At 44.2% G+C, this 24,494-nt stretch overlaps 1 protein-coding gene across 1 annotated transcript in view; it reads left to right on the top strand.

The window, feature by feature from the left end:
• MORC3 (MORC family CW-type zinc finger 3) overlaps positions 1-22,429 on the top strand; it is a 37,646-nt gene extending 15,217 nt beyond the window's left edge. The window contains exons 8-18 of the mRNA XM_004675365.2: positions 646-774; positions 982-1,101; positions 3,731-3,828; positions 7,637-7,741; positions 10,571-10,693; positions 10,796-10,870; positions 12,097-12,142; positions 13,028-13,188; positions 16,169-17,057; positions 18,207-18,364; positions 21,125-22,429. Of these exons, the coding sequence (XP_004675422.1) occupies positions 646-774; positions 982-1,101; positions 3,731-3,828; positions 7,637-7,741; positions 10,571-10,693; positions 10,796-10,870; positions 12,097-12,142; positions 13,028-13,188; positions 16,169-17,057; positions 18,207-18,364; positions 21,125-21,278 (2,058 nt within the window). The 3' untranslated portion in view covers positions 21,279-22,429. The remainder of the gene's footprint in view (positions 1-645; positions 775-981; positions 1,102-3,730; positions 3,829-7,636; positions 7,742-10,570; positions 10,694-10,795; positions 10,871-12,096; positions 12,143-13,027; positions 13,189-16,168; positions 17,058-18,206; positions 18,365-21,124) is intronic.
• Positions 22,430-24,494: the final 2,065 nt, after the last annotated feature.

Raw genomic sequence — 24,494 nt, forward strand, 5'->3', positions numbered from 1 at the left:
TGGGATACAGAACAGGCAGATCGATGAAGTACACTGCTGAGGGGAGCAGCGGGCGGGTCAGGAGAGGTCTGCCTGGCCATGTGGATCTCCTCCGGGGCGGGCGGGAATCGAACTCATGAGGAGTGGTTTAAGCTTCTTTGTGTTGTGTTTTAACCCGCTGCGCTACCAGGGAGGGCCCTGGGTGCCTTATTTAAACATTTCCCCTGAAGCTTATGATAATCAGTTTATTAATATTACATTTTGCTAGTTACTTCTTACCTTAAAAAGCTTTATTGTTGCTTGTAAGTTTTAATAGCAGTTATGTACTTGACAGAAGAGTTGGGAAATACGGTCCTTCCTTGTATATATGTACATTTTGTTAAAAAAAAAAATGAGATTCCACCACGGATACGGTTTTATAACTTTCCCTCCTAATTACATTACATCAGCTTTAGTAGGTTGTTTTCTGCAAACCATTTTCATTGCCTACAGTATGAGTATTTTTGAGGACGAGTAATCCGGTATTAACTAATACCAACATTATAGTCTGTACTTTATTCAAGAGTTGATGGGTCCTTATTAAAATGAGGTGGTGGCTTTTAAGTCCATGATTAAACAGTTTGTAGGAAATTACTTGGAAAGGACAGCTGTTGTTTGTCTTTGCAGGCTTACTGCAGTATATTATACCTAAAGCCAAGAATGCAGATCATCTTACGTGGACAAAAAGTGAAAACACAGCTAGTTTCGAAGAGTCTTGCCTACATTGAACGTGATGTTTATCGACCAAAATTTTTAGTATCCTTTACTTTCCTTTTCTTGATGCCATGTAAAGATATTTCAAGTATGTCTACCTCCCCCTTTCTCCTTTTATCCCAATGTGGGTTCTAATCCTCTCTGCCTTTGTCCTTTTTAATGCATTTTTTGACTTAATAACTAACAAAATGGAAAGGATGGGTTGAAGGGTTGAGGTGGTATATTCAGAATTTTCCTTAACACTTAAAGACTAAAACGGTGAGAATTACTTTTGGATTCAACTGCAGAAATAAAGATCATTATGGGATAATGATGTATCACAAAAATAGACTCATCAAAGCTTATGAAAAAGTTGGATGTCAGTTAAGGGTAAGCTTTATTTATGAAAATGTATGTCTTTTATAAACATTAGTATAAAGTGTTGTTGGATCACATATGAAGCAGTTTCACTGTGCTTTTTGTCTAGTAACTTTTAAAAGCCAGTGATTTTGACGACACTGGTATGCACTTGACCATAAAATACTGTTTTCTCTTTTTGATCCTGAATATTCTGATGGGGGACAGAATATCTTACTTCTATTTCAGAGATGAGAACATTAGGATTAATAAGCTACATCACTTGCCTCTTGTTAGGTAACTTGCTGTTGTTACCGCCTGACTGTGAGTACGGGCCTCAGGCAGACACAGGCCCTGTGCTCTTGTGTTTGAATTTCCAGTCATTCCCTGCTGCAGTGAGGACGGCTCAAATCATCTTAAACAGTATTTGATGGTGATTTACTTTCTCCAGTTAATTCTTACATACATCTAACCTCCTCCCTAACGCGGTGTGTTCGCTGGGTGTCTCACGCCATGTCAGTCTACCTGTCATTTACATATTCTTGTAAATGTTAAATGAAAGCGTTCTTGATGTGTGCGTGTTAGTAATTGAGAAAATCATGTCCGATAAAGGTTTTAAGTCTAGGCATATTTGTTTTCCAGTTTTTTCATCTTATTTCATGCTAAGGCCCTTGTGGAATGATGTGAGCTTTCCACAGTAGATTAATGGGGATTAATCTTGAATTTCATTCAACTGGGGTTACAACATTTTGCATAACTGACATGGTGTAAGCCCAGAGTACAGCATTTTTCCAGTAATAAATGATTCTGTTGAATATAACTTTGCCACTAACTTTAGCCAGAAAATAAATCCCCAAATCTGACAACCATGATATGAAGTATAAGTACCTTTGGTCTAAAATGTTGATTTTCATTACAAGTAGAAAGCAGGGTTTACCAGAAGTGTCTGTAGTTATAGTTACCAAATGTCATTGGTCATAGGGAAGGTATTTTTAGTAATAGCTTTTTCTTAAGTGCTGTGGGGTCAAAAGAAACATATCTGCTGAAGAATGTAATTTCTTAGATTAGATTTATTTACGTATTTTACATCATTGTTCATTTCTCTCCAATATTTGCTTTTCTCCTCTCAAGCATAGGCCCCATAAGATTCCTACTACCAGTTCGCCCCTGCACTGTCACTAACATGGCCCCTCATATGCCTCCCTCCCATTTTGATCCTCTTCCCCCTTCCTCTGCAAAATGCCTCTTGATTTATTGTTCCTTACTCATTTTGGTTTTTAATGTATTGTTCATTATTAGTTCTCTCTGATCTTAGTTGGTTCCCCTGTAGTCATCCCACAAGTGAAACCAGCTGATATTCGTAGAGTGTGATTTTCTATGATCATTTATGAACCTGATTTAAGATATAGCCACTTTGCCAGTTTAGTTCAATTTGCATGGCGTATAATTTCCAGTTAGACTTGACCTTGTAAAAGTTGGCTTTTACTGTAGCCAACTTTTACTGTTTTCTTCACCAGGTAATGGCGTGTACCTGGTATTTGCATTTTGGGGATTCAGTAGGCATTTATTAAATAAGTGTCAGATATCTGGTGTGATTGCCCCGCTAGAGAGATGCTCAGTGGAGAAAGGTGATAACAGAGTGTATGCGCAGAGGTCGGCGTGGGGAAAGTCCACAAGCCTCTTGGAGGCTTCTTGGAGACAGTGGTGAGCAGGGTCAGTCTCAGTTGACTGTCGGAAAGCTGTCGCATCTGTCAAGGGAAGTAGATCTGCAGAGCAGGGGAACGGCCTAGAGTTACTCTGCCATGGAGTAACTCAGAACCCTGGGCCAGTCAGTGAGCGGGACGTAGAGTAAGTACTAGAGACAAAGAGGAAGGTGAGGCTGGAGACATTGAATAGGAACTGCAAATTTAAGTGACTGTGGTTTGAAAATGGTATCAGAGGAGGACCCATTGATGGAGCAGGATTATAATTAGATGTGTTTTGTTTCTGGATATGGTTATGAAAATATTCATTTTATAAGTTATATATATTTTTCTCAGTGTTTAGATAGATTTAGAAGTAAACTGTACCTGTGAAACAACACGTTGTTGAACACAGAGGTCATAGTAATGGGATATATTTTGAGTTAAACATAGTAACCATAGGGTGTAGAAAACTTTGGTGACCTAGGTTTTTATTCAAATCATTGGCACCACTGGGGTGTGGAGCTGAGTCAGCAGCCTTGGTTTCAGCTGTAAACTTCGGGAACGTTAGTGCCAGGGCCTTTACTGTTACTCCAGTTCTGGAAGTGAGTTAGTTGTGTTTTCCCCTAAGAAACTGCATTCTAGGGGAGGTGGGATTTATTGACATAAAGTTGGGGGTAGCGATAACTGCCTCAAGTTCGTATCTGACAGCAGTGGGAGTGGCTTTAAGGAAAGATTGTAGTGTGTGTAGGAATTTACTTCCAGAAAAGTAAATCATCATTTTAATTTAATCTAAAGTGCTTTTTAGTTTAATCTGAAGCTCTTGAAAGTCATGTGAAACAAAAGTATAGGGAAATGTGTTATACAAATTAGAAAAAGCTCCGTGTAAGAGATTTATTTACTGTAAAAAATATCTGTGTAAGGGTAATTACTTCAAGTATCTTGTCTTAGGCTTAAAACCTGAATTTCATTTTTTTCAGGCGAACAACATGGGCGTGGGAGTAGTCGGAATTATAGAGTGTAATTTCCTAGACCCGACTCACAATAAACAGGATTTCGACTACACTAATGAGTACAGGTAAATTACCTGTTTAAATTGCTTCCTTTTTCCAGTATTTTAATACTTTTCTAACTTTTTTTTCTAAGCTGAATGAATAGAAGATAGGTTAGAGGCTTGTAAAAAAAAAAATCACAGCTATTTTCCACCTTCATTCCGTAATATATGCTCATTGGGACAACTGTCCCTCACAAATAGAATGTAATGTCTCCTGTCTTTACCAGTGGGGTCTTCCTAAGGTTCTTCAAGACACAGCTTGTTCCTGCTTTTTTGGTATAATATTTTTGGTATAATCATAAAATCCTGACACTCTGTTCTTAGGTATGAACTTCAAGATAATTTAATTCTATGTGCCTTACACAGAAATACTCGATTATCCTTTTAAAAGATTTATTTTGTTTATTTATGCATGTAAGAGCTGAGATGTAGGTCAGAAGTGCGGGGGATAAGAGCACTTCCCAGAGACAGAGTAGGGAGCAGGACAGGCAGATTGACTGAAGTACACTGCTGAGGGGAGCAGCAGGGAGACTGGAGAGGTCTGTTGCGCCTATAGGCCTGCTCTCTGACTGGGAATCGAACTCGTGGCAAAGTGGTTGGTGATAACTTGATAGTGCTGACACTTTAATCCCTGTGCCACCAGGGAGGCCCTGAAATACTTCTCTTTAGGAGCAGATAGAAGCCCTAGAATAAACATGAACATTAATTTTACCTGTAATTAGGAAGCATAAACAACTGTCCTAGTGAACATATTGTATGAAATAGAAGGCCAGTGTTGTATAAATATTTGTGATAATGGGCCTCCCTGGTGGCACAAGGGGTTAAAAGGTAGCACTGTGAAGCAATCCGCAGCCATTGCAGCATGTCAGGAGTTTGATCCCCGGCAGGGAGTGACCCTTATGGTTCAGCAGACCTCTTCTGTCCCCCTGCTGCTCCCCTCAGCAGAGTATTTCAGTAGATCTGCTTGTTCTGCTCCCCACTCTGTCACTGGTGAATCCTCTCACCCTCACATCTCTAGCCTGTATCCCAGCTCATGTATGCGTGAATAAATAAATCTTAAAAAAAATTATTTGTGATAACAAAGATAAACGCCTTAAATTCCCTCTTCAAAAAAATAGAAAGTATAATGAGTACTGTAAGAGCAAAATCAGAGAAGTAGGAAACATACACAACAGAGAAAATCAGTATATCAGGCTAGTTACTTAAACTAGCTTACTTTAAAAAAAATCTATTTTATTTATTTATGCATATAAGAGCTAGTGTGTAAGCTAAAGGTGGGGGGTAGGAAGGGCTGATAGGACTCAACAGACATAGAATAGGGAACAGAACAGGTGGATCCACTGAAATGCACTGCTGAGGGAAACACTGGGGAGACAGGAGAGTTCTGCTGCGCCCTGTGGGTCACTCCCTGGCGTGCTACAGTGGCTGCAAGCAGCTTCGAATACTGAGACTTAACCCCTTGTACCACCGGGGAGGGCTGCTAAAGAGGTAATTTAAATAAAAGGAGAGGTTAACTAGATTTCTAGAAGGTGATTTCTGCAAAGGGTAAAATGAGAGTGAATATCCAGAATGAGCATATACAAATTGAAAAAGAATAGACAATAAAATATCTAGGAGAGGGCTCCCCCACTCCATTTCTGTAACTGGAGTTTGCGATCTCTGTATGGGGCATGACAAACACAGAAACTAGCTACCTGCCTTGGAGAAGCCTGCCCAGGGCTGGTGTGTGGGTGGGGCCTGTCGCTAGCAGGTAGGGCCTCCTGTAGTGGAGGCTTGTCTTTGCCCGGGCCTGTGGCCACTCTGAGACTGTCTGTTGCTGGCTCTCTGAGGGCAGAAGATGTGCTGAGCTCCGCTGAGCGCCGCGGGGAGGCTGCTGGGTTCCAGCCAGAGATTAACAACGGAGCCCTGGTCCCTGCAGGAGGACTGTCCTACTGCTCTCACCTTTTGGTTGTTGTGCCAGTAACCTACTTTCAATTCCTCACACTGGCCGGGGATAAATAATTACAGGCTCGGGCTTTCACAAAATTGAGCAAAGAATATTGAGTGGGTGCTGAGAGATGACAAATTAATGACTGACTCAGTCAGGTGACCCAAAGTGTGTTCACTGATGAAATTTAGATAATAGGGCCTATAAGTATCTGGCAGGACTGAGGGGACAAAGAAGAAAATGGAAAACGACAAGCAGCAGAGAGGCGAGGCGGGGTTCCTGCAGTCTGCGAGCAGGGCGCCAAGGGATAGCACGAACCATGTCTCACCCTTTTAGCTGGTGCGCACGCGTCCCTTTGAAGGCGAATCACTTGCAGAGCAGTTTCCACATTTTGAATTTGAACGTGTAAGGAAGAACTGGCACCATTCTTAAACAACCCCTTTAAAAAAGGTTTTATGAGGCTGCATAGTTTTGGCAGTGAAATCCTGAATATCTTATAAGAATGAAAATTTATGTCAATCTTTTTTTTATATGTCAATCTTTTCATCGTGATACAAAAATCTAACTAAAATAACTGCAAGTACCATCCAGTCACATGAAAAAAGGGTAACACTTTGTTAAAACGAAGTGGCTGATATTCTGAGATGGCTTTAATATTAAAAAGATCAGTGTCAGCCCTCCCTGGTGGCGTGAAGGGTTAGAGGGGCAGCCACTGCGACAGGAGTTCACTCCCCAGCGGGGTGCTGACCTGTAGGGCCTGGCAGACCATTCTTGTCCTGCCCGCTGCTCCCCTCAGCAGTGTATCTCAGTGGATCCACCTGTTCTGCTTCCCATTCTGTCTCTGGTGAATCCCCTCACCCCTGCACCTCCAGCCTGTACCCCAGCTCTTGTATGCAAATAAATCTTTTAAAAAAGATGAGTGTAATTCATCACAATGATTTTAGAATTTTTTTTTTAAAGATTATTTATGTATGCACAAGAGTTGAGGTACAGGCCGGAGATGCGGGGATGAGGTGAGCAGACTCATCCGAGACAGAGTGGGGAGCAGAACAGGCAATTGCCTGAAAGACACTGCTGAGGGAGCAGCGGGCAGGACAGGAGAGGTCGGCTGTGCCCTGTGGTCACTCCCTGGCCGGGGATTAAACTCCCACCACAGTGGTTTCACCGGTTTTGTAGTGCTGCGCTTTAATTGGTTGAACCTCTAGGGAGGGTCCCGATGCTTTTAGAAATTTTGTGGTTATTTTCATATGATCAGAGCACTTGGTATGTAGTAACATCCATTTGTGAGTCAAGAGAAAAGGAACACGTACAAAAGGGACATACTGGAGGTAGAGTATTTGCAGGAACAGCAGCTGCCATTCCCTTGCTGGTGAGTTATTTAAAGTTTCATGTGAAGATGAGACAGGATCAGCTGTTCACTATTTGTCTTGAGGAAATAACCAGGATAATAGGCAAGAAAAAAGAAATGAAAATTGCAGGGTCTCCTGGTGGCACAGGGGTCAAAGTCTCAGCTCTGTCAGGCTATTTCTGGTGTTGGTGGCTTACTCTTATAAACCAGAAATTTCAGTTCTAATTTGAATTGAAGCTTGGAGTTGGAATTTGAGTCTGGTTCGTCCAGAAGTTGGTTTGCACACTTTCTCAGCAAAGGGCCTGAGGTAGGACGGTGCTTCGTGGCTTACTCGGAGCTCAGCCTGTCCCTGCCGCCAAGCCTTCCCGAGCGCTGTCCCTTTGAGTCTGCTTTATCGGCCGACTTGGGCCACTGAGACCCTGCTCCACAGTTGTCCGGTTCCGCCTGCACCCAGTGTCTTGAGACCTGCACCGGGTGGTAATGCTGTTTTCTTTGTCCCACAGGTTTAACTTTGATCTTTTTTTTTCTTGAATTGATTTTATAATTACTTGTTTAAGGCTTACAATAGCAGCACTAGGAGAAAAGCTGAATGATTACTGGAATGAAATGAAAGTGAAGAAAAATTCAGAATATCCTCTAAATCTGCCAGTTGAAGATATACAGTAAGTACATTTTAAAAAGGTACATCAACCCCTCCTGATACCAAGATGTGATAATAGAGTATGAAATGACTGTAAAGGTATTTCCAAGCTTTTCACTAACACATAGTAAGAAATAAATTCTGCAGTTTGAATCAACACCTTGTAAAATGATTTTGTGTGTGTGTGTACAAAAGGATTCATGAAAATATTTACATACCTATCTGTTGAATCATTTCTTCTTCTTTTAAACATCATTCTTCATTTTGTACATTTTTACATCTCAGCTACAGTTGACTCATTTGTTTCATTAAAAAAAATGCTAGTCATGCCCTTCCCTGATGGTGTAAGGGGTCAAGGCTCAGCACTATCAAGCTCTCACCAGCCACTGCAGCATGAATTGGATCCCCAGTCAGGGAGCTAAGTCACATGGTGAATCCTACCTCACCTGCTGCTCCCCTCAGCAGTGTATTTCAGTAGATCTTCCTGTTCTGCACCCCACTGTCTCTGGGGAATCCTCTCACCACTCCCCTCACACCTGTGCCTACATACCCCAGCTCCTGCATGCATAAATAAATAAATCTTTAAAAAAAATGATAGTCTTAACCCATTAACTCGGTTTTACTATTCTCTAATAGGTGGTATTTCATTGTTTGAAGAACACTGGTCTTGTGTAATATAGAGCCAGACTTGCAATCAGATTTTAGTTCCAGTTAAGTAGCTTTGTAACATTGAGCGTGCAACTTGCCTCCTTTACTCTCTCCCTCCTTCCCTCCCTAATGCCCCACTCCTCTCTCTCTCCTTCCCACTTCCTCCCTCTCTTACATGCACATAATTTTGAACTTAAAATTTAATGGCGTAACATTGCATGTTACACGTCTCAGGTGTGCATCATTTCAGACTCAGTATGTACTATATTAAGTTCACTTCCAAAGCTAGCCTTTTAAAGTTTTCCATTTTGCTAGCCTTTTATAGCCTTCCTTTTTTTTTAATCATATAATAGTTTGTTTTTACACCATTTTGTGCCTTTTTTCAGCTCAGTTGTAATCCCCATGGGCTTCCCATCACCGCATCAGCCATGTGCCATCACCATAGTCCAGTTCATTTCCCTCCCCCACTGGCTTTGATCCCATCTTCCATTTTTGTGTGTGTAAAATAGGAACATTTATAAAAATTTATAGTTAGAAGAATTAAATGATGCCTGACAAGCACTCAGTAATATATTGCATATAGTAACAATGCTATGAATGAATAGTAACTATTGATAGAAAGGTATCCAGGATATAGCATTAAAAATTAAAAAAGATGCATGTCAATGTATGAATTTCACATTATATATATTTTTTAAAGATTTATTTACTTATGCATACAGAACTGGGATACAGGCCAGAGGTGCAGGGAGTGGTGAGAGGATTCACCAGAGACAGAGTGGGGAGCAGAACAGGCAGATTGATGAAGCACACTGCTGAGGGGGCAGCAAGGAGGTCGTAGGCGTCTGCTGCGCCCTGTGGCTCAGGGGATCAAACGTGTGCTGCAGTGGCTGCAGAGAGCTTCATGGTGCTGTGCTCTAACCAGTCGCGCCACCAGGGAGGGCCTCATTGCATTTTTTATAGTAGGCCAGAGGGCTTATTTTTTCCACCCCTGTTGCCATGACTTTAGTGGGGTGGTTCTAGCAGCTCAGGCTCTTTCCTTGGGTTCTCACAGAGGGTTCTCTGGCAGGAGCAGCAGGGTGGCGCTTCAGTGGGACCCAGATTCTTTGCTTTGACTTCTGTGGTTTTTTGTTTGTTTGTTTGTTTGTTTTTTTATCATTTTCTTCCATACGTTTCAGGAAGTGATCCCAGCTCTTAAAGTGCTTCATGCATTGAGCATGAACAATTCTCTTGGCAAGAATCTTGCCTTTCGCTCATTTACAGCAATGCCAACTGCATGCTGGGTAGCACTATAGATGCTTCCATGTTGCCATGGTAACATTTGTGGGCCTTTGTGAACTGTGCACACCCCCTTGACAGTACTACCTTTCTTTTGGATTCTCATGGATGTGGGCCAGGCCGGAGCTCCACTTTCTCAGGAAGGCCTGGACATGTAGGGCGGCGCCGCTGCCCTCGCTTGGTGTGACCCCTCACGATGCCGGTGGCGCGCCTTTCCTTGAAGTATGCGTGTACACAAACAGGTGTCCATGGTTGAGGAAATATTGCCAGGAGGACTTTTACGTATACAGTGATAATGGAAGACATGAATATATATTTATTTTGTAAATTTCTGAATTGTTTGAAATTTAACATACTTTTAAAAACAAGATAGAAAAAGTTAGTGACAAAGTAAAGTCTTAAGAAAATAAGTACATGAATTGTCTATAGGGTCATAGTAAGTGTCAGATGGCAAGGAGATAATGGCATTTTATAGACCAAATCCATACAAAGTTTAGTTACTTAGAGATAATAGAGGGTAAAAATCAATACAACGAAAAGAAATTGGTTTAATTACAGTACTACAACTCATCTGTTTTATAATTGAGTGGCTTTTTACTGTGCTAAAAAATACTAGATTTGACAGTGTATATGCTAACTTAATAGAAGTTGCAGAGCAAGGCTCTTACGAGTGTCAGTTTTCATTATCAGAACAAATTTAATGGCATACTGCTTATTAAGCAAGGCACTTAAAATTCCTTGTTTTAAATGGGTCGATCACTATTAACCTTTGAACTTTAAATCAAAGAGTTGTTAAATTGTACAACGAATGTTTTCAGGGATGGAATTAAATAGTAGGAAGCATTTTGTGGTACAAGTGATAGTAAAAAATGTGATGAAATGCTTCACATCCAACTTCCATGTTAATGCTTTATTTTGTTGCCAGGAAACGTCCTGATCAGACATGGGTTCAGTGTGATTCCTGTCTAAAGTGGCGAAAACTACCAGACGGGATAGATCAGCTTCCAGAAAAATGGTACTGCTTCAATAACCCTGACCCACAGTTCAGGTACCATCTAGTTGGTAGTGCCCTTTTTGGAAAGGCAGAACATACTGCTCGAGATGTGTGGATCGTGCTGTGACATTTGTTTCCATGTGATTTTTTGGCTAGAAATTGTGATGTTCCGGAAGAACCTGAAGATGAAGATTTGGTGCATCCCACTTACGAGAAAACCTACAAGAAGAAGTGAGTGTCCCCGTAGGTTGTGGTGGGGAAGCAGGGCCCAGACTGAACAGAGAACAGGGTGGGTGGTCAAGACGCGCGCTTCTCCCAGTCACAGCTGTAGGAAGATTGTGACCCAGACAAGAGTTATGGTCTGGAACACATAACATCACGTTTTATTTTGAAAGTCTCTGTGTGGGTGCCTGCTGCTTCTTCTCTTGATGCTTAGTGCTCTCCTAGCTATAAGACTCTGCCTAGTGAGTAATTTGTCTTTTTTGACGACACACAGATGCGTCCATGAACTTGTAGTCTACGACTTGTGTCTGTTACCAGTTAGAAATTCATGTGCAGCACCAAGGGCCTAGTCCAGAAGGCCTATGCGGAGAGGTTACTTTGCGTGGAGTTGGGGGTGGGGGCGCTGAAATGGAAAACTCATGAGGAACATTTTTGTTACAGCCTTCTTTGAAAGATGTGTAGGATGGAAATATACAGGGAGGATTTGTTGAGCTTGACTAAATAAATATGCAAAAGGGCATAATGGAAAACGGAGACGGGATAAATAAGATGTGTAATGAGGGCCTTCCTGGTGGAGTGAAGGGTTAAAGTACCGTGCTGCACCCTCTGCAGCACAAGTTGGTTTCTAGCCAGGGAGTGACCCATGGCGCGCAGCAGAGACTCCTCCTGTCTCCCCGCTGCTCCCCTCAGCAGTGTGTTTTCAGTGGATCTGCCTGTTCTGTTCCCCTCTCTGTCTCTGGGGAGGCCTCTCACTGCTCCTTTTCCAACCTCTGGCCTGTCCCCCAGTTCTTGTAAGCATAAACAAATACATCTGTAGTCGAAAACAATGTGTAATTACAGTCAACCATGGAGAAGTTGAGGTTCATTACTGCACACAGAAGGCTGATTCATGGAGACTCTTTGAGGTGGTATTGATCTGTAGCGCATGGTTTGTGAAAATAAATCCAGCAGCAGGACTGTAAGGAAACAAGTTAGAAATCTATTTGATACCCAGTTCAAAGTTCTGAGAATAGTGCCCGTGAGGATGGGAAGTCTCAGGCAGACGTTGGCACTAATTTCCTGAGATGAAAGTGGAGCGTAATCCTCAGGGCTTACTGCTGCTGAGTACAGTGGAGGCCAATGTGCCGAGCGGTGAGTGGCAGGTGTGTCGTGGGGAAGCAGGATTGGAAAGGAATATGAAGCAAACATAAGTACGCTCATTTTTCATCTTTTTTTTTTTTTTTTATTCTTTAAAGAGACAAGGAAAAATTAAGGACCAGACACCAGGAAATCAGCCCACGGGTAACTAAGCCTTTCATTTTCTAGCCATGTATTTTACAGCAAGTTCTCACTTAACATCTTCTATGGGCTCTTGGCAATTGCAACTTTATGCAGATGATGTCTAACAAAAGTAGGTCCTTTCTAGTAACGTGAACTGGGATTTTTTTTTTTCTCTCACCAGTGTTTTAACTAAAGACTGTGAGTGGAATCTCATTCAAGCACCTGCTGTGCTGGGTAGTGGTTCATTTAGCCACTTAGCAACTGCAAGTTCAAGCTTAGGAGTTGCTGTCACGAAGTGATCTTGCTCACTGAGTTTGCAGTCCCTCCCGTGCCCTCCTCCCAGCTCTGACTTCTGACCCTGCTCGCTTGGACACTCCGTCTCTTTGATTTTACCCTTTAATGTAGTTGGAGATTTTCTGAGGAAAGGCAGCTATTCTTTTAAGAATCTCACAGGCAAGGGCCTCCCTAGTGGCACAGGGATTAAAGTCTCAGTGCTATCAAGCTACCACCAGCTACTCCCTGCCAGGGAGTGACCCACAGAGCACAGCAGGCCCCTCCTGCTCCCCGATGCTCCCCTCAACAGTGGATTTTAATAGATCCACCTGTTCTGCTCTCTATTCTGTCTCTGGTGAATCTCCCCCCGACCCCCGGCATCTCAGAACTAGACCCCAGTTCTTATATGCATAAATAAATGAAAAATAAAATCTTTTAAAAAAAGTAAACCTAGTCTTTGCTTACTTGTAGGCTGAATGTGGCTCACCAGCCTGTTCGTCGCTCCCTGGTACAGCATAGGGATGCTTGAATTGATAGCACAGTGTGTCTGGGGTGCGGGGAGAAAAATACCTTGAGCTTTGGCATGTCACACTGCAGTTACTGCACTAGATCGGGCTTTTTATCCTCCATCAGATTAATGCTGACCAGTTTCGAACAACCCCCGTGTCGAGTCAAAGCTTTTCGCCTGTGAAGGAAAGTGTTCCAAGAGGACACCCTTCGGAAACAGCAAGTACTTACACAACGAGGCTTATAAATAATCGAGTTTCCTCCCAGTCTGAACCTGAGAGCAACAGGTCAGTGACTAAAATTTGTTTTTCCATGTGGGGGATGAGTAGCAAACAGCTTCTAGTTGACACTTGTGTGTCAGTAATGCAGTTCTAGAAAGTGGTTTACATATTGAAGTCCTAAGTACAAGTTTTTTTGCTTTTATTGTCTAAATTGCACCTTCCATTTATACTCCTCAAATAAATGTTTAAATTATTAACTGTATTCATTGTGGCATTTAATCAGGTTATCACTTTGAAATTCTGCATAGTATGAAAATCACTGTTAGGAGGATTGAAACTCAGAGATAAACAAGAAGCAAATAACTATAGAGATGTGAAAAGTTGGACCTCTAAGTTCTTAGCTTCACCTGTGGTTCCGCTGTGTGTCCTCCACTGGACGCATGAAGAAGGAAGGGGTCTGAGTGACCCGTGAATTGACTGGCTAGCCCTCTTGACAGGACGGGCAGGGAAGGCTTTGTGATGAGTTGGTTCCTGAAGTTCTGAGCGCACTAGCGGCCTGTGCCAGGGTGCTGCAAGGGCACCGGCCGTCCTAAACGACAGCGGCCCGGCTGGCTCTGTCTGATGTTTGTTATTGAAGGAAACATTGAAAGAAGCTTCTTGGGAGTAGTGGGCTGGATTGCTGAAAGGCTTTGTAGCCTTCATCAAAATCTTACGGGAACTTTTGGCCTCAGCAAAGATTAGAAATAACTGCCTTTACATGTACATATATTCAAGGAGGGAATATTCCTAAGTACTTTGCTGTTTATAGCATTAATTTTGGGGACTTGTTTTGGGCTGGTTTGCTATCTAATTAAGAACTTGTATAATTTTCTTTTTAAGCAAGTTTTACCATTTTTTGGGTTTTCTTTATAAAGATAGCAGTAGACAAAGTTTTAAAAAAGTAAAATCTATGTTTAAGACAAACAGTAATGGATTTTTTTTTAAGCACCTAACATCAAATGGAAGGAGAGTATAAGGAATATTTCACTAAAATTTTGAAGTATTTATTCACAAATTCTTCATGCCAGAGTCTGGAATAGTGGTGTCTAAACTCAGTCTTGAGGAAGACAAGTGGGAACCAGCCTGGTAGGGAAACTTTACAGGGGGCTGCCAGTGAAATGACGACCTCCCCAAGTTCCCAGTCTCAGAACTTGGAAGCATTTGTTGCTTCTGAAATTTGGTGGAAATTATGGGTGAGAACAAGAGCTAGGCTGGAAAACTTAAGGAAGAAGAGTGTTGGGCAGACCAGGCAGGTTGACTTGGGAGAGCAGAAAAGGGACCTTGGAGCTTGGGTGTGTCTGACAGACCTTTAGCGCTGAAGCATAGAGCTGGGACGCATGCACCCCAGTGTGGAGGCAGGCACGTGCCGCAGCGAGCCCTCAGCCAGCCCCTCTGCCTCTTGGCCAGCATCTGCGCTTCCGCTCTCCAGCGTCTCGGTCTGCGTGTCCATGACCACAGGAGCATGTGTCCCTGCGCACACTCCCAAGCACTTCTTACAACAGCCCCTGTCACGCGTGGGTGATAAAGCCCATGGAAACAAAGCCACGGTGGCTATTGTAAAGGCTAGTGGGAGAGGCGAAAAGAGACTAATGTAACCCATTTTCCATACAAAGAATAATTCTCCAGACCTTTTCCCAACCTGCAACATCTCTTCCTTTGCCGGAAGGTAGGAAATTTCCTTCCTGGAGCAGATTTTACTGTTGAAGATGTGTGTGGTTTGTTTTGGAAACTATAGCGAAGGGAAAGTTTGAGTCAGAATGGTGAGGTGTCCCTCCTTTCTTCACCGAGCTCCTTCAGAAAAGCCTAGGTGGTGCTGAGCATTTGGGCCCCTGGAGTCATAAGCCTGGTCCTCGCTGTCTAGCCAGATTACTCTGGTAGGCACGGAGTGCCAGAGGCAATCCATGGAACAGACCGAAGCAAAGGAGCTAGAAGAAACCATGTGAGAGATATCGGGAAGTGGGTAGTTGTCAAACAGATCAAAAGTTGGAACGTAGAAGAACTAGAAGGACAAAGCACGGGCCAGCAGCTGCGCAAGGGGCTTCAGAGGAGGGCGTGGGGACTGCGAAGGGGGCACTTCACAAAGGCTTGATTTCCAGTAACTGTCGAGTGTGTTGTCTAGAAAAGGGTCCATTTTGAGAATGCTGGGGAAGGCAGATTTTTTCAGAAAGGAAACTCACAGATTGCTTTCAAAAACATCTGAGTCAGAGTGGCCAAAAGCTGGTAGAAGACAGTGGATTCAGGTCATGTTTTGAGAAACTAATTTCCTACCTGAAAATCTCCATTAAAAATCAGGCCAGGCCTGCACTCGTGAGAGGTGAGTATGGATTTTCTTTAAGCAGCATCTTAGAATTTTGTCTTGTGTATCCTTTCTCAAGAATCTATTGGAGATTGTCCCCCTTTAGTATGTGGCTGCGAAAGCCTAAGAATGAGGAAAGTTGTCCTTGAGCCTCAGGAATACAGGGACCATGGTAGGCGCCAGTAGCAAACTAGTGCCAGCGTCTGCCGGGTGGGGCAGACGGGCGCCAGTTGGCGTGATAAGTTGTTGGAGAATTAAGCACAAGATGAAAATGAAGCAATTTTTTAAACAGGGAAATGTAGAGAATGTTGGTTTATTTTGTGGCTAACTAGAAGTCAGTGGAAATTATGTTGGACAAGCGGAATGAGCTCTAGAATACAAAGATCCGACACGGTGGGCAGGGTCTTCTCTTCAGGACGTGGCCACACTGAAATGTGGAGGCTAGCTAGTGGAGACCCACCTGGCAGTGTAGACATTGGCTGTTGAAAGAGATCTCAGTGGTCGAATTGTTTCTGTATGTGTAAAAGGAAAAGATAACCTGTACGTCATGTGTACATACACACACACACAGGCTTCACAGGTAACATTGTAGCACAGCATATCATTTATGAAGAAAGCAAAATTTCTTTGAATTCCAAGATAGGTCACTTCAGATTGACTGTTTTGGCCACAGCTTACAGTCGCGTATTTTATATGTAAACTGTTTTCTAGCCTAAAACGGAGACTTCCTATTCGTTCCTCAATTTTGAATGCAAAGAATCGGAGATTGAGTAATCAAGCATTTGAAAATTCAACATATAAAGAAGATGATGATGATGATGAAGACGTCATCATCTTAGAAGAAAACAGTACTCCGAAGCCTGCGGGCGAGCACGATGTTGAGGTGAAAGCGGAGCAGGGCCACGTGGAGCAGGGCGGCACTGTGGTCGGGCCGTGCAGTGGCGACGAACCTCGGAGCCAGACAAGCGTGGCGGGCGCCTCAGCCTCCAGGTGTGACCAGGGGATGTCTGCAGCCACCCAGACAGAAGCACCAAGTTTAGTTGTTAAAAAGGAAGAGACTATTGAAGATGAGATAGACGCGAGGAATCATGTGTCTGTCCTGCCAGCCTGTGGAGAGGCTGAGGTGAAGACACTCGAGACCCAGGAAACCTTTGATAAATCTGTGGGTGATTGCCAGTTAAATGACCTGAGGAGTGAGCTCCTTGTAGTTACCCAAGAAAAAGAGAATTATAAAAGACAGTGCCATGTGTTTACTGACCAGATCAAAGTGTTACAGCAGAGACTCGCGGACATGAACGACAAATGCGTGAAGAAGGAAACTTGCCATCAGTCTACTGAAACCGATGCCGTGTTTTCACTGGAAAGTATTAATGGCAAGTCTGAAAGTGCAGACCAGGTGCTGTTGCAGTATCAGCAAGCTTTGGAAGAAATCGAGAAGCTGAAAAAGCAATGCAGTGCTTTGCAGCACGTGAAGGCTGAATGCAGTCAGTGTTCCAGCAGCGAGAGTAAGAGTGAGATGGACGAGATGGTCGTGCAGCTGGATGACGTGTTTAGACAGCTGGACAAATGCACTGTTGAGCGGGACCAGTATAAACATGAGGTGAGTGCTGTTCTCACATGGCCACATCAGTCTGGGGCATTTCCACAGACTCGAAGAGTTGCCTAATGCTTTTCCTCACCATTAGTCCACTGCTTCTCAAAGGGGCAGTGGTCCTCCCGGGAGCATATAGAACTGAAGGGCACCTACACACAGTTTTTGGTTGTTAGAAGATGGGTGTGATGGGAATTTGATGGGCAGTGACCAGGTTTGGTGAATGTCCTGCACCACACAGGGCATTGCCATACAAGGAAGGGGTGTCCAGCTCACAGGACAGTCCTGGTGAGACACTCAGTCACTCACACTGGTGGAGACATGACACCCGCTAGCGAGTGCTGGCCAGGCAGACCTTGTTGACACTGGTTTTATGTGCAGGCAACATAAAACAAATGCCCAAGTAATGTGGCAGCTCCAGCCTTCAGAGATGCGGGCTCCGTCATAGTTGCTTTGCTTCTCACTGTGCAGTGTGTCCCGAGATGGCTCTTCAGGCCCAGACGGCGCTGGTCTACATTCCGGACAGCAGGAGAGGGAGGGTGCAGTTTCTGAAAGTTCCTTACGTTCATCTGCAAGAAAGGAGTCCCTTGGCTCACAGGTGCCTGGGGACCGCGGTCCTCATTCAGGGGTCCTTTGATGCGGGGGCAGGAGGCGGAGCTCCACAGATGGCATGTCCACATGCCCCCACTTCAGATTTGGGGAGGTCCTTTTTTAAAAAATGCTCTATTCATGTGGTACTGGAAGAGAGCTGCCCTGCTAAAGAGTGTGGAAATCACAGTAAGGCCGCTTGGCATTTTGTTGCTGTCACTGCTTTATTCAGGCCTGGACCATGATGCGGCAGCTCAGGGACTAGAAGGTCAAATACGAGTTCGTGTAAGGGGGGAGCCACTGGGATGTCGCCGTAACTGAGGCTGGGTTTTCAGTTTTAGGTCCCATTGGTTTTATTCGAGTGGCAATTAACATTTTATATTCCTCAGTGTCAACGATGTAAAGGCAGAACTCCAAGCGCAGTTTGATTTATGTTGTCTGTCAGGGGTTTCTGTGGTTTGGTTGCGTTTGTGTCTTAGCGGTTGGCAGTTTCAGTCACATGTATTGTTTAGATTTGCACTTTGAGATTAGTATTTCTTAGTTCTGTTATAAAATTATTTTTTTTTGTAGGTTGAGTTATTGGAGATGGAAAAATCACAAATCCGTTCAAAGTGTGAGGAACTGAAAACTGAAATCGAACAATTGAAATCGACAAGTCAGCAGTTAGGACCAGATGTCTCAACTTCAAGCACCGTGGAGGAGTCTGTAAACTTTGCTGACGGGGAGAGGTAACATCACTAGGGCATTTCGCGGGGGCTGAGTTGTGGCTCCTGCGGCGCTTACTGGCAGGCACACGCGGTGGCTGCTGTTTGTGGGCCCTGGTGTGGCGGCGGACAGTACCGCGCGGCTCTGCTCCCTCGGGCAGTGGTTCAGGTTCAGCTTTAAGCGAAACAGGAATTTGGGGGAGCAGAACTCCAGGGTGGTCACGGTGGTTGGGAATACTTCTGGGGAAACGTGAAATCGAGCTTGATACTAAAGAATGGGGGTGAATTTGGCCATGACCTGAAGACAGGAAGCTACCACATGAAACCAGCCTTTGCCTCTTGATTCCTTTCTGTTATGCGCCCAGGCTTACCTTCCTTTAGGAAGTCACAAGTCAGTGAAGATTACCAAGGTGTAGGTGACTCTTGAGAAGTTTTTCTGGGAAAATCAGCAAACTTAATGATTCCCTATCAGTGAGATATAAAGTGGGTTTGGGGCTTCATTTAACTTTTGCTTTGGCTAGTGGGAGAGTGAATGACATTGTTGACGTGCTGATGACTTACATTCACAAATAGCCATTAAGAGCCAGTGCTTATAACCCCCCCTGCCAGTAGGGGCAAGTAGAGGCCCAGAGGGTACCGTCGTTGAGAAATGCCCGGCTGCCCTCAGTAGCCGTTGTTTTTCAGCTTCAGTTTTTAAAACATTCCATTAAATCTGTTCTGAAAATAGAAAGAATCGAGAGTACATTTAAACTTTGGTGTGCAGGAGGTCAGGAAGTTCTGCCTGGTGTTTGGAATATGAGACCAGAAGCTTCTCTCTTGCTTATAGGACTATAGGCTCCTGGCCCCAACACAATTTATTAAAACTTGGGAATGTGTCTGCGATGATTCTCATGCACACTGATGAAATGGTCTTTCAGATAGTGCTTGTTGAAGTAGAAACCACTAGCCACATGTAGCAGCTGGCTGTTCTGAATGAGATATGCTTTACGTGTAAAATACATGCTGGATTTTGAAGCACCAGCATGAAAAGTCAGACTGAAATAACTAATTAATGATGTATCTGGGGCCTCCCCGGCGACACAAGGGATTAAAGTCAGCACTGTCAAGGTATCGCAGCCCCTGCAGCCTGAGTTTGGCTCCCGGCCAGGGAGGGACCCCCAGGGCGCAGCAGACCTCTTCTGTCTCCCCGCTGCCCCCCTCCACAGTGGATTTCTGTCCATCTGCCTGTTCTGCTCCCCGCTCTGTCTCTGGGGAGTCGTCTCACCCCCATACTGTTGGTCTATACCCCAGCTCTTGTGTGCATATGTAAATAGAAGTAAATACTAAAAAAATAATATATTTTGACTAATGATGGTACTGTAGCACCATGCACTAAATAAAATAAATTGCTAAAAGTTAAATTCATTACTTCCTTTTACTTTTTGATGTGGCTATTTGAATATTTTAAATGTGTATGGAACTAAGATATTTCTTGGACAGCGTTGTTCTAAAATAGGAGCCTGATATGTCCATTGGGCAGGCAGGAATTAGCCAGGGCTAGTCAGAAAGCTTGAAGGATGGGGAAGAGGGTGTCAAGTCATACTGGTCATTTGTCTACTTTACCTGGTCAACAAATGGCCACACGGAGATGATGTGAGGCGTTACCAAAGGTGTGATGGCATCTTGACGCTCTCAATACTAGCGTGCTTGCAGTCACCTTTTCTGCACTGTCCACTCAGGGATGGACGTCCTCATCCCTGCAGAGTGTACACCTTAGCATGGTCAGCATCTAAATTACTGGATGGGGACCAGAACAAGAGTGACTATAACATTCTTCTGTGCGCTTCCGTGGTCTTTTTTTTTATTATTATTAAAGATTTATTTTACGTATTTATTTATGGGCCTCCCTACTGGTGCAAGGGGTTGTCTCAGCACTATGAAGCTGTCCGCAGCCACTGCAGCCTGAGTTCAACCCCCCTGGCCAGGGAGCTGATCCATAGGGCGCAGCAGACGTCTCCTGTCTCCCCTCTGCTCCCCTCAGCAATGTGTTTCAGTAGATCTGCCTGTCTGCTCCCCACTCTGTCTGTGTTGAGCCCTTTCAACCCCTACACCTCTGGCCTGTACCCCAGCTCTTATTTGCGTAAATAAATCAATCATTAAAAAAATGATTTTGAGCCCTCCCAGTTGGTGCAGCAGGTTAAAACACTGCACTGCAAGTGAGCCAGCTGTTTCACTGTGAATTCAATCCCCGCCCCGGAGGTGACCCCAGGGCACAGCAGACCTCTCCTGTCTCCCTGCTCCTCCCCTCAGCAGTGTACTCTGTCCACCTGCCTGTTCTGCTCCCTGCTCTGTCTCTGGTGAATCCTCTCATTGCCCTTGAGCCTCTGACCTGCACTCCAGCTCTCTATGTATAAATAAATAAATCTTTAAATAAAATCCTGCCTGGGACTGCACTGGCTGCCAGTAGCTTGACAGCGTTGAGTCTTAACTCCTGCACCAGGGAGGTCCCAAGCTTTATAAATTTAAATACATACGCTTAAGCTTATGTCTGGTAGCTTATGTATTTTACCCATCTCCGTTTTCTTCAGTTTCAAGATTGTTACTTGGAAGCCATTCGTTTTTTTGACGTCGTTTCTGTATTAAATGGCTTATTAAATTATGTTCATTAGAGGAAGTTTTGCTATTCTTTCAGTCTGTATCTATATATTTTCACAGATTTTACCTACATTTTACTTAGAATTTAAATTTTACATGAATCACTGTATTATTATGCCAGTCTAATTAGTGGAATGTTTTTATTTGCAGCCTTAAACTTCGATCCCTTCGAGTTAACGTGGGACAGCTGCTGGCCATGATTGTACCTGACCTCGACCTTCAGCAAGTGAATTATGATGTTGATGTAGTTGATGAGATCTTGGGGCAGGTTGTTGAACAAATGAGTGAAATCAGTAGTACTTAAAGTCTGTCTGATGTGAGATAATAAAAATGTATTCACTCAGCCCTTTTGGTTGTACAACTTTCAGGATGTGCAGTGCTGCCTGGAGCCCGGCTGAGCGGGGAGCCCGGCCGCCGCTGCCGTCGCACCCTCGGGAAGAGCTGCGGTCTGGCTTCAGCAGCTGCACAGCTAACTCCCCGTTGCTCTCCCATGTAAATACTTGTAATTAATTCTGCACATATTTTTTTATTACCCCGGAGGACTTATGTTTTTCACCAAGAGCTTTTCAGGAGCCCTGACCTTTGTGCAATCTTTTCTGGTTCCCCAAAATGTATTTTTCTCAAACTTGAGGACTGTGCCATAAATACAAATGGAAACGTTACCTTTGATTTTCTTACTGAGAAGCTTAAACAGGATTTTTAAAATTATAATGACTCCTGATAAGTTGTAACTCAATTGAGCTTTAGTGTTTGTTTTCTATAAATCCTATCTCTGAAATATTTTATTCATAAAAATAAGGTATTATGGAATTGACCATTCATTTGCCGGGATTTTTCTTGTGCTGAGATTGCCAATCATGGTTAAACACAGAGTGTTTTTATAGAACAAAGAATGAATCTTTAGTATTAAAAAAGTATGAAAAATATTAAATGTCCCACACCTGCTTGGAGACACAGTTTGGCTGCTTAGTCAGCATGGCGTGGGCGCAGTGACCGCTGGAGATTTCCTTCTGTGAAGTTTCCTGTACAGCCTTGGTAGGATTACTGCAGGTAATGTGCACTGAGGAAGACAATCTTTCTCTAACAATAATGCATACTTTTTACTACAGTGCAGACCTGAGTGTTTTACATCCTGGAGGTGAGCCGCAAACTGCCCAGGGCTACAGTGTTACCTGCCATAAAAAGTATGCTTTATTGGCCATGTTGTGTGCAATTTAAAGAGATGGCTTTTATTAAGTATAACTATGTGTATATAATTAAGAATCGTATTTTCCATAACTAAAATGTTTATTATTTTTTCAAAGTTTTATCATTGCTATTTATTTTTACTTTTGTTTCTGAACATTCGGTACGTGTTCCTTTTGTATGTACGGTTAATTACATGTCTGTCATATGTTTAAAATTTTTACTGTACATTAACTTCTAGAGAAAGCAAATAAATGAAGATTGTTTTTATTTGCTTGATAAAGTAATTGAAAATATTTTTGGTATGAAGCTGGTTTTCTGTCAAAATTGTACCTGCCCAAATTTTAAAACATCTTGTAATAAAAATATATCTGTATGATGGCTAACTATTCAGATGTCACTTGCAAAAAAGCCTATTCAAATTATATCTGGAAACTAAAGTTAGGTTCATTAGACCTTCCAGCTAAGTTCATTTGGCTTTATGAATTAGCAGTCATAGAGCTATTTCTGACGTCATGCCATGGCAGTGCTGTAGAGCGAGGGCAGAGGGTCGTGCCCGGGCAGAGGCCAGCTAGCTGTCTGTGGGCTCTCACTGAGTGCAGGCTTGCAAGGCCACTCAGGTTCAGGAGACAACAAAAGTGGGGTTTATTTAACAAATGGGACCAGTTCCTAAGGCCACAAAAGGCCAGCTCACGCAACCTCAGATGGTGACCACAGTGTCCAGAAGTCCCAAACAGAAGCAGCTTGTGCACGATGGTGCTGTCCCATAAGCAAGACCGGATGCTCGTGGCTCACCGGCATGCAGGAAGCCAGGGGCCAACTGTCAGTGGGGCTGGAGCACTCACAGGTGTGCTTCCGGAGGCTGGTCTACACAGCCCAGACGCCGAGCCAGAGGGCAGCGAGGGCAGCAGCACCAGGACGCAGTGGTGGGTGATCAGAGGCAGTGGTCAGCTCTGTGAGCTGGTGGCCTACAACAAGCAACAGCTCAGATCTGTGAGACCTGGGCATGGCAGAGGAGGCAGGCCAGTTCTAGCTTTTACCCTTTTTCACGGGTCAGTTGCCGCACCTTCTTTCTGCAGAGGCCAGGAGCAGAATTTCTCAGCTGGCACCTGCCTGCCTGATGCCCTCTTTCAGGTTCCCCCAAGCTACAAGCCTGATTGGGCCAGTCTTAATCCTAAGTAACTGATTGGACCACTTAGCACCAATCAGCTCATTCTTGTTTTTAAATCTGAATAGCTAATGAGCTTGACTGGGACCTGATTGGTTCATTTAGCTTGCTCCTGCTTAATCCATGCTGTGATCCAGCTGTCAAATATAAAAGTAATCTTGGCCCTGCACAGATCCTACTGCCCCTGACCTCAGGGCGGGCTCACGGGCTAGTGAGCTGCTGAGCAGCCATGGCCGAAGGCACTGTGTGCCTGGCTTGGGTGGGGAGTGTCTTCGGGGGGAAGGGGGAAAGGCAGGGGTTGGTGGGGTTGGCTCACGGCAGTGTGCATGTTGGCCAGGACCTCCAGACCTCTACTACTTACAGTTCCAGGGGGCAGTTATGGGGAGCAGCAGTGCTGGAGCTCCCCCAGTGGGGCCTCTGGATGTCCTCTGGCTGCCTCTCTGGAGCTTGCTCTGGCACAGGACAGCCTTGCCACTATCGCCCCAATGGGGCTGCATGCTCTGGGGCATCATGGCAGGGGGACGTGTCTTCACTGCCACCAGGGTTGATAGCTTGAGCCCCATAGGGGTCACAGGTGGTGGTGGGTAAGAGATGACTGCCACCTGCTAAAACAGCGCGCTGCTAGAGCCAGGCCCTGAGGCTAGCAGCTTTAGCAAGTGGCGCTCAAGCCAGGGTAGGCAGGAGCAGCCACCAAGCCTGGCCCACTGAGTGGCCCGTGTAGACATCCTGCAGGCTGCCTCTGCAGGATGGCCTGGGTGCTGCCCAGGGGCAGGCCTCCCACCAGACTCACAAGGTGGGGGGGTGGGGTGTCTTGCGGAAATCCTGAGTCCTACCTTGAAATTCATACGGTGTCTCAGGGGCCCTGGATAATCAAAGCCATCTTGAGAGAGCAAAGTTGGAGGATACATTCTTTATTTCAAAACTTACTAGAAAGCGATAGTAATCAAAACTGTGGTAGAGTCATAAAGCCAGGCTTACAGACCAAAGAATAAACCCTCACAAGTATAGCCAAGCACTTTTTTTTTTTTTTTTTTAAGATTTTGTTTATTTGTTCATGCAGAACTGGGGTACAGGTCAGAGGCTCAGGGGCGGCCAGAGACTTCACCAGAGACAGAGTGGGGAGCAGAACAGGCAGATCGACGAAGTACACTGCTGAGGGGAGCAGCG

This window comes from Condylura cristata, unplaced genomic scaffold (genome assembly GCF_000260355.1).
Source record: "Condylura cristata isolate star-nosed mole 26May11 unplaced genomic scaffold, ConCri1.0 scaffold00003, whole genome shotgun sequence".
Taxonomy (NCBI): domain Eukaryota; kingdom Metazoa; phylum Chordata; class Mammalia; order Eulipotyphla; family Talpidae; genus Condylura; species Condylura cristata.